At 38.8% G+C, this 15,783-nt stretch overlaps 2 protein-coding genes across 3 annotated transcripts in view; one reads left to right on the forward strand and one right to left on the reverse strand.

Moving 5' to 3' along the window:
* Positions 1-7,063, reverse strand: part of rab6ba (RAB6B, member RAS oncogene family a) — a 93,024-nt gene extending 85,961 nt beyond the window's left edge. The window contains exon 1 of one of the 2 annotated variants that reach the window (XM_038304253.1): positions 6,826-7,063. In XM_038304253.1, the coding sequence (XP_038160181.1) occupies positions 6,826-6,895 (70 nt within the window). In that variant the 5' untranslated portion in view covers positions 6,896-7,063. The remainder of the gene's footprint in view (positions 1-6,825) is intronic. The other variant, XM_038304263.1, reaches the window with a different exon arrangement.
* Positions 6,918-14,911, forward strand: slco2a1 (solute carrier organic anion transporter family, member 2A1). The gene is made up of 4 exons (XM_038303814.1): positions 6,918-7,061; positions 13,422-13,559; positions 14,059-14,221; positions 14,662-14,911. Exons 1-4 carry the CDS (start codon positions 6,918-6,920, stop codon positions 14,880-14,882), a joined length of 666 nt encoding a protein of 221 aa, XP_038159742.1. The 3' UTR covers positions 14,883-14,911.
* Positions 14,912-15,783: the final 872 nt, after the last annotated feature.

The following is a 15,783-nucleotide window of genomic DNA, read 5'->3' on the forward strand; positions in this document are numbered from 1 at the left end:
TCTGCGGTAAAAGGACATGGATACGGATGGATACCGACCATAGCTGTACTTTTTTTTTTTTTCACAGACTACAGTCGCCTCACAATGAGGCGGTGACCTCCTATTTGCTCGGATTTGCACGATGTTGATAAAGACGACATTGTGTGTAAGTGACTCGTTTTAATGTTTTCTCCTTCCTTGTTACTGTGACTTGCGTTTGATTTTTTTTTTTTATTCATACCACTCTCATTTAATTGTTTTCCAGCTGCCTGTAAGACGTATTATGAGACGGTATGCAGGAGCTTCAGATACACGCTGCTAGCCAGCACGCTGCGTGCGGAGGCGGCCAGGCTATCTGCTCGGAGTCGGGCCAGAAGAAAGAGGGTAAGACTTTATTTGGTGACTATTTTTCAGGTGCATTAATAGATGTGTTGTGTCCATATGCAGTGTGCTGATTCATTGATTTTTTTTCAGCTGCTAAAGGCGAGGCAGAGTGTGCTAGCAGATGAGGAAATGGAACTCTGGAAGTCCGCCACCGTCGACCTCATGTCCGACGAAGAAGATGGCGTCGTCGGCGGTGTCTCTGGATGGATTGTACGGTCGCCGCCATTTCGTAGGCCGGATCTCACTGAACTCTGTGTTAAGCTGCAGTCCCGGTTAGAAGCGATGCCGAAGTACAGGGCCACGCACAGTAGGCGTCTGCACATCGGACCTGCCTCGGAGGGAATGCTGCCTGTTACCTCCAACCCCGAGGAAGCAAACGGACCGTTCACGGAGTTGTCATTTTTAGATACGCATGTGTTTGGATATGCGTTGTATATAGTTGTGTGTGTTTCAATAAAGCTCTTTCTTTGCATAAACAGCTTCCTGGCAAATCTTCATTTCCTGTATAAATTCATTCATGTCCTTGATGGTAGCATAATAATTGTGTAGTAGTGTAGGATAACATAAATACACAGCATATGAATGAATAAATATATGAATGAATAAATATATGAATGAATAAATATATGAATGAATAAATATACGAATGAATAAATATATGAATGAATAAATATATATATATATATATATATATATATATATATATATATATATATATATATATATATATATATATAAATAAATATATATATGTAAATATATATATATATGCCAACCAATCACGAGCGACTTTACTTGTTTAAAAAGAAGTGGTTCCGTCCAATACTCAGTAAGAAAATTAAAGCCTGGCGTGGCCACGTGTGGTTTTGCTGCCAATCACGAGCGATTTCATTTGTTTGAGAATAGTGGTTTCAGCCAATACTGACTAGGTTATTCAAGCCAGACCTGGCCAGCCGCGCGGGTTTGCTGTATTCATATGCTAATTAGGGCCATTAGTACAGCTGATCGCTCTCCACATACATCACGGTACCTTTCCGACAATTTGTGGCACGACAAACGCGGACAAGCACGGGTTGCAAATTGTCGGAAACTGACGAAAATCAGGCAGATCTGCGGGAGTTTACGGGGGTTTACGGGGACGAAAATCTCACTTTTCATGCAGTGTGACTGGATTCACGCCCGCCTGGCCACCAGCTGCAGCAATCACAGACCTGTCAGAGACACATGGCTCCACTGGAGACACGCTGCTGTCTGGACAGTTGACAAATAAAGTCTCCTCCTCAAATGGTTCAGATTGGTTTGCAGCGTACAGTACAGACTGGGTAAGTCTCTGGTGACACTGGAGCTCAACAGCTCCAACCATTTTATTACACAGTACAGAATGAGGCCAACCACAGCGTCCAAAGGCTCCAAAGGTTCCTGCGGCTAATAACTCTTCCCATCCCTTTGCCTAATTACCTGACAGTTGGGTAATTTAGAGGTTTATATAGTCTCTTATGGAGCCTGGATTACAACACGAAGAGATTGCAGCATAAATTTACACAATACCAGATGTTGACACACAACGATTTAAGCTATTGTGTCACAATGAATGTACTGGTAAAAAAAAACAACCGAATCTTCTGAGATTACTTGCTAGCTTATCGGCTTCCATCAGCCAGGAAGTGTTTATTACAGAATGTGATGATTAGGAAATTTCTTCTGACAAAACCTGTCACTATTACTTCCTTAAACGCGACTCCTTAAGTCATTATGGTCATAACAATAGGACAGATGAGAGGTGGATATCATACAGGTATCATGTCTACTGTATCTCAGTTTTTCCAGCTGTGACATAAACAGTATGTTGCTAATCCAGCGATACAGTAAACCTGCTGAAGCTAAACTATGAACAACATAGATGGCGCTGCTGCTGTTCCATCCAGAGTGAAGGAATGGAACGTTTTCTAAGTATGTAGCTAATGGCTGAGGGTTTTGGCTGCAAAGCTGCAATTTTTTCTGGGCTAAAACCAGCGATGTAGGTAGACAGACAGGAAGAAGAACAAGTGTTGTCAGTGATATGATGATGAGAATTTTCAGAGAGCAGGGTGGTTTCTACACTGGTGGTCTACTTACTGCTGGGTTTGGAGTGATTTGTTTAATGTCTTGTATCCACAGAAAAATAAGTTAAATGGTAACGATGCTGTGATATTCTTCTAAAAAGGAATTAGTCAACTTCTAAATTTCTGGCCTAAACTTAGGAGCTCACCTATAGTTATTTTAATATAAAAGAAGATATTTCATGAATAAGACAAATTAGGATTATCATCCAAAACACCAGATAAAAACAGTGAGTTTCCTTGTACGCTATAATATCACATTTTGTTCCCTGATTCCTAAACTTTCATTTATTGAAGTGTGGTCAAATGAGTTGCTAGTTCATATTTTCAATAGCTAAATGTTTAAAACAGTATACAATCTAAAACATGATTTGTTATAATCAATTTTTTTATATTAAGTACAGCACTTCAGCTTTACACAGCTAGATTGAGTGAAAACATTTAGGCAATTTTTCTTTGCTAAGGAACCTAAACTGAGTCGGTTTAAATGTAGAGCATCTGTGTCTTAATTTATTTTTTTCTTGTTTTGAGCAGGTACATGAAAAAATAATAAGATTAATTACATTTAAAATAATAAAAATAACTGAATTATTTAATTCAAGTGCATCTAATGGCAAGGATATTTAATCCATTAGCAGATCATCTAATCTAATTGATCAAATTAAAGGCAAATATGCTTTTTTAAAGAAAAGTAAAGTGCCATTAAAGGACTTATAACATTTACAGCAGCCAAGAGGTGTTCCTCTAATATTACCTGATATTTGGCTGCCTCTCTCATTTCCTCAATTCTAACCAGCCTCCTAAAGAAAAGCTTCCCCACAGCATGATGCTGCCATCACCGGGTGGGAATGATGATAAATAGTCTTAGTTTTTTGTTTGCAATGCTTTGCCTAAACGCCAAAAAGGCTCATTTCAATCTGATCTCATGGGCAGTACTTTTTGTGCATTTTATCAAATTCCACATGTAGAGAGCTGTGATTCATGACATACATTAGACAGGAAATTTTGTGGCTTCTTTTGTTCAATAAAAGCCTTTGAAGTTTAGTAGTATTGTGCCTGGTTAGTAGCATTGTTAAGTCTGTATGTTTTATGTGTGTTTATGAAACATTTTATGTTAAACTCTAAAGCAGTTTTCCAAAAGGATACCTGTTTTAATGTGAGATCCTAGGCCTTGCAAATAAAGAATGTTTTTGTTCTATAAAAGGAGAGGTGAATAGTTTTTAAATTTATTGCAAAAACATTTACACAATGTTTTGTTTTATTTGTGAAAGTAAAGAGTCATTAAATTTTGAATTTTAGAGGCTGCTTATTTGTTACTTAGTTTTCAGTGACTTTATAGCCACCTCCGTTTCAGGTTTATGAGAATTGAGTGAAAAAATAAAATAAAATACGAATTTAGAAAATGAACGACAGATTTCAAAGGGCATTTTCATAAACATTCTCCAACAAACCTCTGAAATCTACTTTGTCTAGACTCAGACTGATCCTTTGCTAATAATGACACTCTTACTAAGCAGATTTTAATTAGTTTACCTTTGTTTTGGAAGTTTCTACCTAATTAAGTTTTTCTCCAGGAGTTTTCCATGTTATTTACTTTCGGCCGGAAGAATCAGTTTCTTCCAGTTTCTTCTTTTTTAAGGTCAGATTTACAGAAAAGTTTTGTTTCGTTTTGTTTGTTTTGTTTTAATCTTTCATTAAAATAATAAAAAAGAAGAAAAATAAAAGAAGAAAAAAAAACTAATAGTATACATATAGTTTTCTAAGTGTTGACAGGTCCAAAATATATAAATATTTATTTTAAAAGGATTCTACACCAATTGAGACGATAGGTTGAAATGTAGCTCAGGCATTGCCAGATCCTGGTCGCTCTGTGATAGCAATGAGAAACGGCTTCTTTCTTAGATTCAAGCCAAAAAAAGGAGCAAAATAAGGGTGAACGTCAGACCAGATATGACAAAAGGAAGCAAAGGTGCTCAGAAGCCACTAAGAGGTTCACATCGTCTTTTGGATGGATAAGCAGATGTTGAGGTGCGGCTGTGGTGCAGGGGTTAGGGGTGTGACCCATGTACCGAGGCTTTGGTCCTCGATGCGGCCATCACAGGTTCCAGTCCTGACCCGGTGCCCTTTGCTGCATGTCTTTACCCTTTCTCTACTCCCATTTCCCGTCTACCTACTCTCTCTAAAAAAAATAAAAATAAAATAAAAATAAAATAAAAATAAAAGCCAATAGAGCCTAAAACTAATGGTCAAAAAAAGTTCAACATTTGCTAAGGATAGCATCCAAATTAGCATTTGCAGACATGGCAACCAGCTGGCAAATAGTACAGAAGGAGATCGGGCGTGTGCAAGCACCCAACTGCCTGAGAGGGGTTAGTCTTTTATCTATCACCTTTAACTTAAAAAATTATGCAAAACTTCAACCATATTTAATATCTGGAGAAATAAAAATTCCATAGCAACAATAATTAAATAAAAATCTTCTTAATGGTTCTTATTAGAGCTGAAACAAATAATCGGATTAATCATGATTAATCAATTATTGAACTAATTCTCAACTAATTTAGTAATCGATAAATCGTTAATTGGAGTATAGAGACCGTAAAACATGCCTGTAGCTGACAGAGCCACCCACTTAGAGCAGTAATTATACAAAGATTGTAAAAAAATATATATATAAATATTTTGCATTTAAGATTAAAAAAAAAAATTTAATCTGTCAATATGCTCTATCCAGAACTTTTCAAGTGAAAAGTTTGAGTTTCACCTGGTTTAATTTCATAAAAAATCTTCTTTAAGGACACTTTGGCGATAAATTAATCGAGAAAATAAACTTAAGATTAATTGATTTGCAAAATAATCATCAGTTGCAGTCCTAGTTCTTTTATCATCTGGAGCACAGTTGTTACTATTCTAAACTATGCTGAAGCTAATTGTTTCGGGGTTTGTGTTAAATTTCATTGAACTTTTAGTATACTAAATATGATAAATTTCTTTAAAACGACCATTGCTTTAACTTGAGCAACACGCAGTGTCTCACGCAACCCATTTGCAACAGGAAAACGTCAATCATAGCTCTATGAACACTGACAGTTTCGGGCGTCTGTGTGCAGCCATAGTGAGGAGAGTCAGTGTCCTATATGTTTTATGTGTCTCCCTAGTTTAAAACAGCTGGATCACATGTGGAGGTCATTATCGGGCTTCTGCAGACCTTGATCAAACACTGAGCAGTCAATAATTCACCTCTGATGGAGAAGAAACACATCTAAACATGCCAGACAAGCTCAAATCTGTCAAACGTGATCCTGGGTGATAATCAATTGTACTAGATTTGATTTCCTTTAATAAATACCTGATATTAACTCAGGCCCAAACAGCAAAACGACAAACAATCTGTTAATTCTTAACAGAGAACTCAAGAACATTTAATTTTCTATTATAAATTATCTGAGTGGCAAATGTACAAAAAAAGCATCCCACTCTGCAGATAACAACCAATTGATTTAACTGGTATTTAATAAAGACACATGACCCTGCTATTAATGCATGATCAATAGATAGATTGGAGCACAGAGCCATGAATAATGTGGTTCATTTGACTGCCCCAAAGAATAAAAACAGACCTGCCCTGATAAAAGCCTGAATTAAAACCTGGAGATTTAGATTGGGGCGTTGCCAGCTCTGTGAAATCTCCTGGAAAACAATTGAGTCGCCTCAGAAAATGAGAGGCTGTTGGCTGTCTGAGGGTGTGGGCATGTAGAGCTCAGGATGGAGAGCAGAGCTTAGACAGAAAAAAAAAACTGATGAATCAGAGAGAGTTGCAGAAGGCGTCATTATGCTCTGTGCTTCATGCAGTAAAATGTTAATAATATAAAGCAGGTCAGCGTTTAAAGAACATGGGAACTCAGTCTGGACATTAGCAGGACACAGATTGCGGTCATACAAGTTACCTCACCGCCGCTGACATCCTGGGTGTGTCTCAACACAGGAATATGAGAATCAATAAAAAATAAAATAAATAAACTTGACTCATCAGCATCGCCACATAATGTTTTCAGTTTCCTTCCCTGTATATTTCCACTCTAATGCTCTATTTAACTAATATACAGGGCGCATAATCGCATTTATAAACTTCAACAAAGCAGATAACACTGCACTTCAGTGTTATTTCATTAAAGTGACGCCCTATTTTCACTCTCTGTGAACAAACATGTATTTTGTTCTCCCTGTAACCTCAGAGATGCGTGTCGGCCACAGCAGCTAGCTAAATGTCCGTTAACTTGCTCTCTGACCAGCAGGTGCAGCGAGTTCACTTGACAAACAACCGACAACCAACTACTTCTGCCGTGAAGAAAACATTTCTTACCGCTCTGCTCCCCAAGAAAGACGAGTTTAAATTTTCTTAGAGGGTTCCCAAAGTCATTTCCCACGGACATTTTGAGGTGGAGGACGTGAAGGATGGGGGGCGACTGGAGACGCCGGGGCGGACAGAATAACGGCAGGACTTCGGGGCTGTTTGGGGGAAGATGCTCGACGGAATGGGGCGGCGGTGTTACCAGCCTGGTGATGGGCACGAGCCGCCGATACTGCACCGCCCGCTCCGTGACGCTAGGGGGGTGTGTTTAGATGGGCCATGTGCGCATGCGCGTTTTCCACACAACTGTGCCAGGGAAATAAAATTACGTCATGTTATAGAGGGAACATAGTACAATTTCTAATAAAATAAAATGAGCATTTTTTTTTTTACATCAAAAACTTAAATGGATAAATGGATGTGAGAAATAGAGAGGCAATCCAAACCAAAACAGAGAAGGAAAGTAGAAAACATTTCCAAAATTAAAAAGCTTATAGAAATAACAGTTGGAAAATACATACACTTTATTATTATACAGATTACACACACACATACACACACAGACAGACAGACAGACAGACAGACAGACAGGCAGATAGATAGATAGATAGATAGATAGATAGATAGATAGATAGATAGATAGATAGATAGATAGATAGATAGATAGATAGATAGATAGATAGATAGATAGATAGATAGATAGATAGATAGATAGATAGATAGATAGATAGATAGATAGATAGATAGATAGATAGATAGATAGATAGATAGATAGAGCATTTTAATTAATTTCACTGGTTGCTGATTTTTTCCTGTCTGAATATATATATATATATATATATATATATATATATATATATATATATATATATATATATATATATATATATATATATATATATATATATATATATATATATATATATATATATATATATACCCTATGTCCTGTACAAATGCTATGTGGCAAAGACAAACACTTTCTCAATTGTGTTCGTTGTCAAAATCTAAATGTTCAGGCATGTTGCCAATGTTCAATAGGATTTTTAGTTTGATTTGACTGGAGTAAACACCGACGTTTTGTTTAAACTGAAGGGTAATACAGTTCTTACTTGTTTTGTTATTGGTTTTATTGTCAAAACAACAAATAGCATTTATATTATTAAGTATAATCATAAGTTTAAATAGAAAAAAGTCGGCTGCTATTGCATATTTATTGTTGTAATTGTATTTTTGGGGAGAGGGGGTTCTGTGGGGGTTCATTCAAAAAAACATGCTTATACCACTTATATGGGTGAAACTGATGTGAGCATTTTAAGTTGTAAACTCTGATGATGCAATAATACAAAATAAAGCAATAAATTTGAGCAAGTAAAGCTGCATGCTTCACATGCCCTTGGTGCTGCTGAGATGGTTGGAGGTGAATGAAGGAGGAGGTCTGACTGATAATGGGGAGCAGATTGTGAAATGCCTTAAATGTTTTTACAATATTTTGAATTCTATTTCTTGATAAACCATCATAAAGTGCAGCTGCTGGAGGACAGGAGTGATTTTGTTTGATTTTGCTGCTGAGTTGTCAACCATCTGAATTCCAATTGCAATAATTAGTTACAACAACCAAAGTGTATTGAAAATTTACAGAAGAGTGATATCAATGCTATGAGCCTGAAAGAATAGTGAGCTGTCAGGGATAACACATAGACTCAACCTTATGAGAGTGGAAAAAAGGGTAGCTGTTGCTAGAAGCTGAATAATTGCATACTATAGATCATAGGCATTTTTAGCCTATTTTTGGGGGTGCAGCATGCGAACAGCATGTGAAATTGAAAAGTTCGCTAGAGATTATGAGAAGACTCTAGTGACAGTAAAATTGGGGGGATCTACATGTTTTCTGAAATGCCAGATTAAATCACACTTGGCGAGAGAGTGGATCAGTAAATAAGGTTCCAAACGTTTAAACAAATAAAGAACTCTGACCTCAACTGAAGCTTCCAGAGCTTCAAATATGGTTCTGAGCTCTTCTGCTGCAGCCCAAACATCTTCTGGTGGCTCATTCACTGCTGCATTTTCAGATTTTTTTTTTTTTTTCGAATAAACTATAAATGGTATAGAAATCTTAAACAAATATTAAGGTGTTTAATATAATCAACTGACCTTTAGTTGTTGTTTTTTTTGTTTTTTTTTTATGCTTCCAAACCAATTTCATACTATATGTTTAATGGTTCCTGCACAATAAACATGTATATCCCAGATCAGAACATTTTGTTTATTATATCCAAAGCACTCTGATTGCTTTTTGCTTTTAGTTGAATCAAAAAATATCAAGTACACCAAAACCTGATTTTAAAAAGGCAATAGATTTCTTTTTCTTTTTGGTTCCTCAATTCTGATTTGTTTTTTACATCCCCGGGATCTGAATCAGCAGTGGCTATAAAACACAATTAACTGTTGTATTTATAGATTTGTATACATAATGGAAAGAGAAAAAAAAATGGAGTAAGAAAATCACTGAGATTTTACCTTGTGAATATCTTTCACATATCTCAACCACCATTTGTCACGAAGGTTCCGCTTTCTCAATTAACAGTAGAATAGGTTATTCAGGGTTGGCCGTAGGATCTTTGTTGGGTTATTTATTTTTGCCACAGTGTTTATTGGCTCCATTTTGGCGTGGCCTGAATAACCACCAGGAGGCGGTTAATCAAATTTGATCTTAATTAGGGGGGCCACATGCCGAAGGCATGGCCCACCTATTACTATTGCACATATTTATTCCGCGTATTATTATACAAGCTTATAGTTCTCCTCGCCACCGAAACTTCGGCGCGTAACTAGTCCCGCATGGTTTGTCGGATCGGGCCCAAAGTTGGCACACGCGTCCGGACCAATGGGGTGATGTGTGCTTGTATAAAACTTTCTCATTAGTCCGAAGGTTTGCGAATTATTAGCGAAAACGTCGCAAAAAAAATCCAATAGGAAATGAATGGGGAGAGGTAAAAAAAAGCATAAAAAACAGCGCTTCACTGTGTCGGCATACATTCACGTAGAAAAACAGTTTAAAGCTCAGTTTGTAGATAAATCCTTCATCTGCATAAAACTGAAGACGGCATGTTGATAACTGCTACGGTTTTTGTATAATCAGACTTCAAGCGCCACAAAGTTTTAGCAAAATCCTGCCTGCTAGAGTGGAGCAACTGAAAAACTAGAGTGTGAGGCAGCCGTTTTTTTAAGACCAAAAAACATTTTAAAATCGCCCTCATGGCCACATATTTATAGCTAGAGTCACCATTTTTGGTCCGTTTGTAGACTGAAATCTCTGGACCCACACAATGTCTTCGGAATTACGGTAGGATTAATACTTTTCCTTAAAAACCCTCCAGACCGACCTAAAGTCGATGAGAATCAGAGCATTTTTCCATTGGTTTTGGAGCAGCAGTGGGGAGAAAAACGAATGACATTATGTGTTTTAAACTCGTCATAAATATTGTTCTGAATGACACACATACACCAAAGTTGGCATAGTTGGAGTCGAAGGATGGCTGATGCTCACGGTGAAAATTTTTTTTGAATAACTCATACGGTTTTTGCTCAGCAGTCGTTTGTTCGGAGGACATTTTAAGCACCGGAAAGAGTGACCTGCTGCAGCTAGCTCAATTAGAAGCTCTGGTGTGATGAAACGTTTTTTCTTTTTCTTTCTCTTCCCATTCAGGTTGTAGATGACCTACAGCCATGAAAGTTACTCCAATTGAAGACAAGATATAGCTGTCGCTTAGATAAAAATAATTTTTCAGATACCTTTTACGGTTTTTACTCAGCAGTCGTTTGTTCGGAGGGGTGCTTTAGCAGCTTAAAGGTGAGTGACAGTGTGATGCTGCAGTTAAAACAAAGGGAGGAGCAGGTGGGGTCAGCCATTTTGTTTGTGCTTCGTTTTGGGTTGTGAAAGACCTACAAACATGAAAGTTACCCCAGTCTGAGACAAAGGATAGATGTTGCTTTCACTGAAAGAATTTTTCAAATACCTTTTACGGTTTTTGCTCAGCAGTCGTTTGTTTGGAGGGTAAGCACCTGGAAGCTAGCTGACAGTTAGCTTCTGCAGCAGGCAGAGTGAAGCAGGCTGTCGTTTTTTTAAGATAAAACATTTTGTTCTTGCCTCACGGCCACATATTTAGAGCTACAGTCACCATTTTTGGTCAGTTTGTAGGCTGAAAGCTCTGGACTCACACAATGTCTTCGGAATTACGGTAGGATTAATACTTTTCCTTAAAAACCCTCCAGACCGACCTAAAGTCGATCAAAATCAGAGCCGTTTTTCATTGGTTTTGGAGCAGAAGAGGGGAGAAAAACGAATGTCATTATGTGTTTTAAACTCGTCATAAATATTGTTCTGAATGACACACATACACCAAAGTTGGCATAGTTGGAGTCGAAGGATTGCTGATGCTCACGGTGAAGACATTTTTTGAATAACTCATACGGTTTTTGCTAAGCAGTCGTTTGTTCGGAGCTGTTCCTCCCATTCAAAAAAGCCTGAGAGCGAAGGAACGATAGTGCTGCGCTTTTCTCTCTGTCACTGACAGGCTCGGTAAGCGTTGTCAAGGTAACCGTGCTTCAAAGAGATTTTACCTCTGCTGTTTTAAACAGCACATATTAATCTAATGGAGGGTGAAAGCACTGATTTAACATTGGGAAATGGATACTATATGACTGCTGTCCATGACACTTCCCTTGCCACTCAACACTGATAGACTTTCAAAATAAGACTCCAGGGACCCTACAAAATAAAAGCCTCTATATTTTTTACATATATTTATTGCCCTATATGGCTCAACATTATGACCCAAACTCAACCCCATTTTAGAGAATAGACTCTAGGAGACTGTTTAAAACACACCCTAAGGCAAATTTCAAAATAAAAGCATCCCATTTCATCTTCATCTACTGCCCTAATAACATGGAAAAAAGAGTGATTTAACGATTGGAAAGTCATGAACTATCATTGCTGGGTCTGAACATTTTCTCTAAACACAACTCTGTTGGACTTTCAAAATAAGACTCCAGGGACCCTACAAAATAAAAGCCTCTAGATTATACTAATGCAATAATTGATGCAAATGGCTCAACATTATGACCCAAACTCTTCCAGGTTGTTTTTATTAGACTCTAGTGACCTTTTCAAAACACACCACAGAGCAAATTTCACAATAAAAGTCTCCCATTTACTCTGTAATACAGCAGCTATTCACCTAATAACATGGAAAACCAGTGATTTAACATTTGGAAATGGATTCTATATCACTGCTGGGCATGACCCATCTTTTGATGCACATCCATGATAGACTTTCAAAATAACACTACAGGGACTCTACAGAATAAAAGCCTCTTCCTTATACACACTCATACATTTTGGCATATTGCTCATAGCCATTTGTAATTTCATCACTGCAATGGCTCATAGCAGGCGGGCGGAGCCCGCCATTGTTGATTTTTTTCATCGCTGCAAGGGCTCCTAGCAGGCGGGCGGAGCCCGCCAACTGCGCTTTACCCACTGCGGTTCAATATGGACAACCCATATTACCCTTGTGCATCATATGCTGTGCACGTCTATTTCCCAGATTTAAGCACAAGTGGCACACAGCTCTCTTTGCCCATGACCTAGCCCTCTTTCCTTCCCTCAGCAGCCCTCAAAGGCGTAAGCAGTTGGTCTGGGGAGCCCCGACGTCACTTGCCAGGGCCGTATTGGCCCAGTTACCCAGACGGGCAGTAGGTGGCCCCCCTCAAAATTTCTTTAGAAATTTTCTAGTTTATTTCACTCCTCCGCTGGATGTTGCTTGGCTCCATGACTTACTGTTTGACTTTTTGTGCACCTGCATGGCGAGCACCAATAATACGGATACCATTTTGAGAGCCAAACGTTTATTCAACTATTGTCACCCATTCCAGGTAGGCAATAAAAAGTTCTACTGGATTCACTTTGTATTAGTCTTTTTCCTGCTTCACAAAGGTAGGCAGCAGCTTGTCAAAGCCATGATGGCAATTATTTTACATCCAAGTAGTATGCAGTTCTTCATATATATATTCACACTTCAATTTCAAACAGATGGTATCAGTATCGGCCAATACTGCACAGCCAGGTATCAGGTATCGATATCAGGGCCAAAAAAATGGCATTGGCGCAACACTACTTTTAAGTTTACTAACAAATGGAAACAAAAAGGGTTTTAGTTCTTTTAATCTAAAATAATATATTTATTTATTGTAAAGCTTGTATATTAAAACAAAACAAAATTTTTGCAACAAAGTCATCAGGAGATGTGAGACCAATAACAAAAGTTGTACCCAGATTGCTGTTTGCTGTAGTACATTAGGTATATAAAACACCTCCTGAATGGAGGAGGATTGTTTGGGCTTGTTTGAAGCAACAGAGCTTGGAAATTCAGCCAACACTGAACCTCTTTGCTTTCTAAACTGTTTTTCTCTCCAATCTTTTGATAGCTACACTTTACAGAAGAGCATCCTCCTCTAGTCCAGCTGCCTTTAACCATAACAGCATGAACAATTATCACCTAGAATTTAGAGACTAACTAATCATTTCTCTGTCTCCATTGCAGCTGTTTGTCCTTTGCCACGGGCTCCTGCAGTTCTCCCAGCTGCTCTACAGCGCCTACTTTAAGAGCACCATCTCCACCATCGAGAAACGCTACGGCCTCAGCAGCTACTCCTCAGGAACCATTTCCTCTCTCAACGAGGTAGGAGCCAATAACAACACCTCCGCCTGCCTTGTAGGACTGTGATAGTGTGAATTTATTATTTTTTTTAAGGGATACTGATGACAAAGGGGAAATAAAGTGCAAGGAACACATCAGAGTTAGATTTCCTGATATTTAAGGGGTTGGCATGTATTTGGGAACAGCCTTATAGATAGAGGGGTCAGGAATACTGAGAGTCATTATGTTCTCACCACGACCAAATGTTTTTCATCTGTCTTAGTTAGATAACCTTTCATCGGAATCATGATCAGCATCAACTTGTTGACATGTTAAGCCATTAAATCAGCCCAAACAAGGGGCTCGAGTTCCCTCTGGAGCAACAAAAAAGCCCTTTAATGATGTTTTCAGTGAAATAATGGATCGACTATTAGAAGGTTTATAACTAAACTGCATTTTCTAGGATAGTACTTTGTTAGTTTGATTGAGTTGGAGAAAAAGAGTAATAATTTTTTTTGATTCTGTGTTTTCTGTTCGACAGGTCAGCAACTGCATTCTGATTGTGTTTGTGAGCTACTTTGGCAGCCGGGTTCACCGTCCTCGCGTCATCGGCATCGGTGGACTGCTGATGGCTGTCAGTGCCATGATCCTCACCTTACCTCACTTCTTGTCGCAGCCCTACGAATACGAGTCGGTTTTACACAGTAAGAACGAGCTGCACACACAGATAAACAAACCAAAACCACATGACGTGTGTCGACTGAGCAGGTCCAGAGTGGTTAACTCACAAATATACAAACTTGTCAAAGCAATTTTAAGGAGTCGACTCTGGGGTTTGGTTTCTTAGACGACTGCAAAGGTCTAAAGGGTTCCCTCATCATTTACATGTAAACTTTAAGATGAACTAAAGAATCTGTTGCAGCTAAAAGCTGCAGTGATTAGAGTTACCCTCAGAGTATTTCATTTGCAGTAACAGAATCCGTCTTCTACCTTTTAAAATGACCTCAGTATGCTGTTGTCAGAAGAAGGCCAGATAAGCTTCAGGAAATAGGAAAAAAGTTCAGCTTCCTTCATTAACTGTCTGTTTTTGTGCTTTTTTTTCCTTATATAAACTGACCATGTGTGACTGCCTGTTTCAATCCAGGTCGCCATGATATCTGCAACCTACGTGAAAACTCCAGCAGAACAGAATCCTGCGGCCGCGAAGACACCGGGCGACTGTCGGACTCCAGGAAACTGTGGGTGCTCATGCCCATCGCTCAGCTGCTCTTTGGCGCCGGCTCGGTGCCCATCCAGCCCTTTGGCATTTCCTACATTGATGATTTTGCAGGACAGCAAAACTCCCCTCTCTACATAGGTGAATAACCGGGGGTGCAGAGATACAGCAGACCAGTGTGTGTACATAACCAGAAATTAGTTAAAGGCTCCTGTTGTTATGCAGTGCTTTGCAAAAGCTGCTGGGCATGACCCATCTTTTGATGTACATCCATGATAGACTTTCAAAATAACACTACAGGGACTCTACAGAATAAAAGCCTCTTCCTTATACACACTCATACATTCTGGCATATTGCTCATAGCCATTTGTAATTTCATCACTGCAATGGCTCTGAGCATGCGGGCGGAGCCCGCCATTGGTGATTTCATCACTGCAATGGCTCTTAGAAGGCGGGCGATGCCCGCCAATGGTGATTTCATCACTGCAATGGCTCATAGCAGGCGGGCAGAGCCCGCCATTGTTGATTTTTTTTATCGCTGCAAGGGCTCCTAGCAGGCGGGCGGAGCCCGCCAACTGCGCTTTACCCACTGCAGTTCAATATGGACAACCCATATTACCCTTGTGCATCATATGCTGTGCACGTCTATTTCCCAGATTTAAGCACAAGTGGCACACAGCTCTCTTTGCCCATGACCTAGCCCTCTTTCCTTCCCTCAGCAGCCCTCAAAGGCGTAAGCAGTTGGTCTGGGGAGCCCCGACGTCACTTGCCAGGGCCGTATTGGCCCAGTTACCCAGACGGGCAGTAGGTGGCCCCCCTCAAAATTTCTTTAGAAATTTTCTAGTTATAGAAAGTATTCGGAAACTCTTTGTTAGCTGAAAGGTTTAAATCTATCAAGCACCCAAGATGAGTAACTACAGAAGACAAGTTTTTTTTGTACATATATTTTAATATATATTAGTGTTCTCAATACACACTTTTATGTCGTCTTTATTTTATATACATTTTTGCATATATTGTCCTCGCCTGTTTAAATAGTTGATTTTATT

This window comes from Cyprinodon tularosa, unplaced genomic scaffold (assembly GCF_016077235.1).
Source record: "Cyprinodon tularosa strain WSP-4 unplaced genomic scaffold, ASM1607723v1 ctg114, whole genome shotgun sequence".
Classification (NCBI taxonomy): Eukaryota; Metazoa; Chordata; class Actinopteri; order Cyprinodontiformes; family Cyprinodontidae; genus Cyprinodon; species Cyprinodon tularosa.

Coding starts and splice junctions, on each gene's coding strand:
- slco2a1 (XM_038303814.1), top strand. CDS start 6,918: ATGGGGGGCGACTGGAGACGCCGGGGCGGACAGAATAACGGCAGGACT. Junction 13,560..14,058: donor CCATTTCCTCTCTCAACGAG/GTAGGAGCCAAT, acceptor TCTGTTCGACAG/GTCAGCAACTGCATTCTGAT. Junction 14,222..14,661: donor ATACGAGTCGGTTTTACACA/GTAAGAACGAGC, acceptor GTTTCAATCCAG/GTCGCCATGATATCTGCAAC.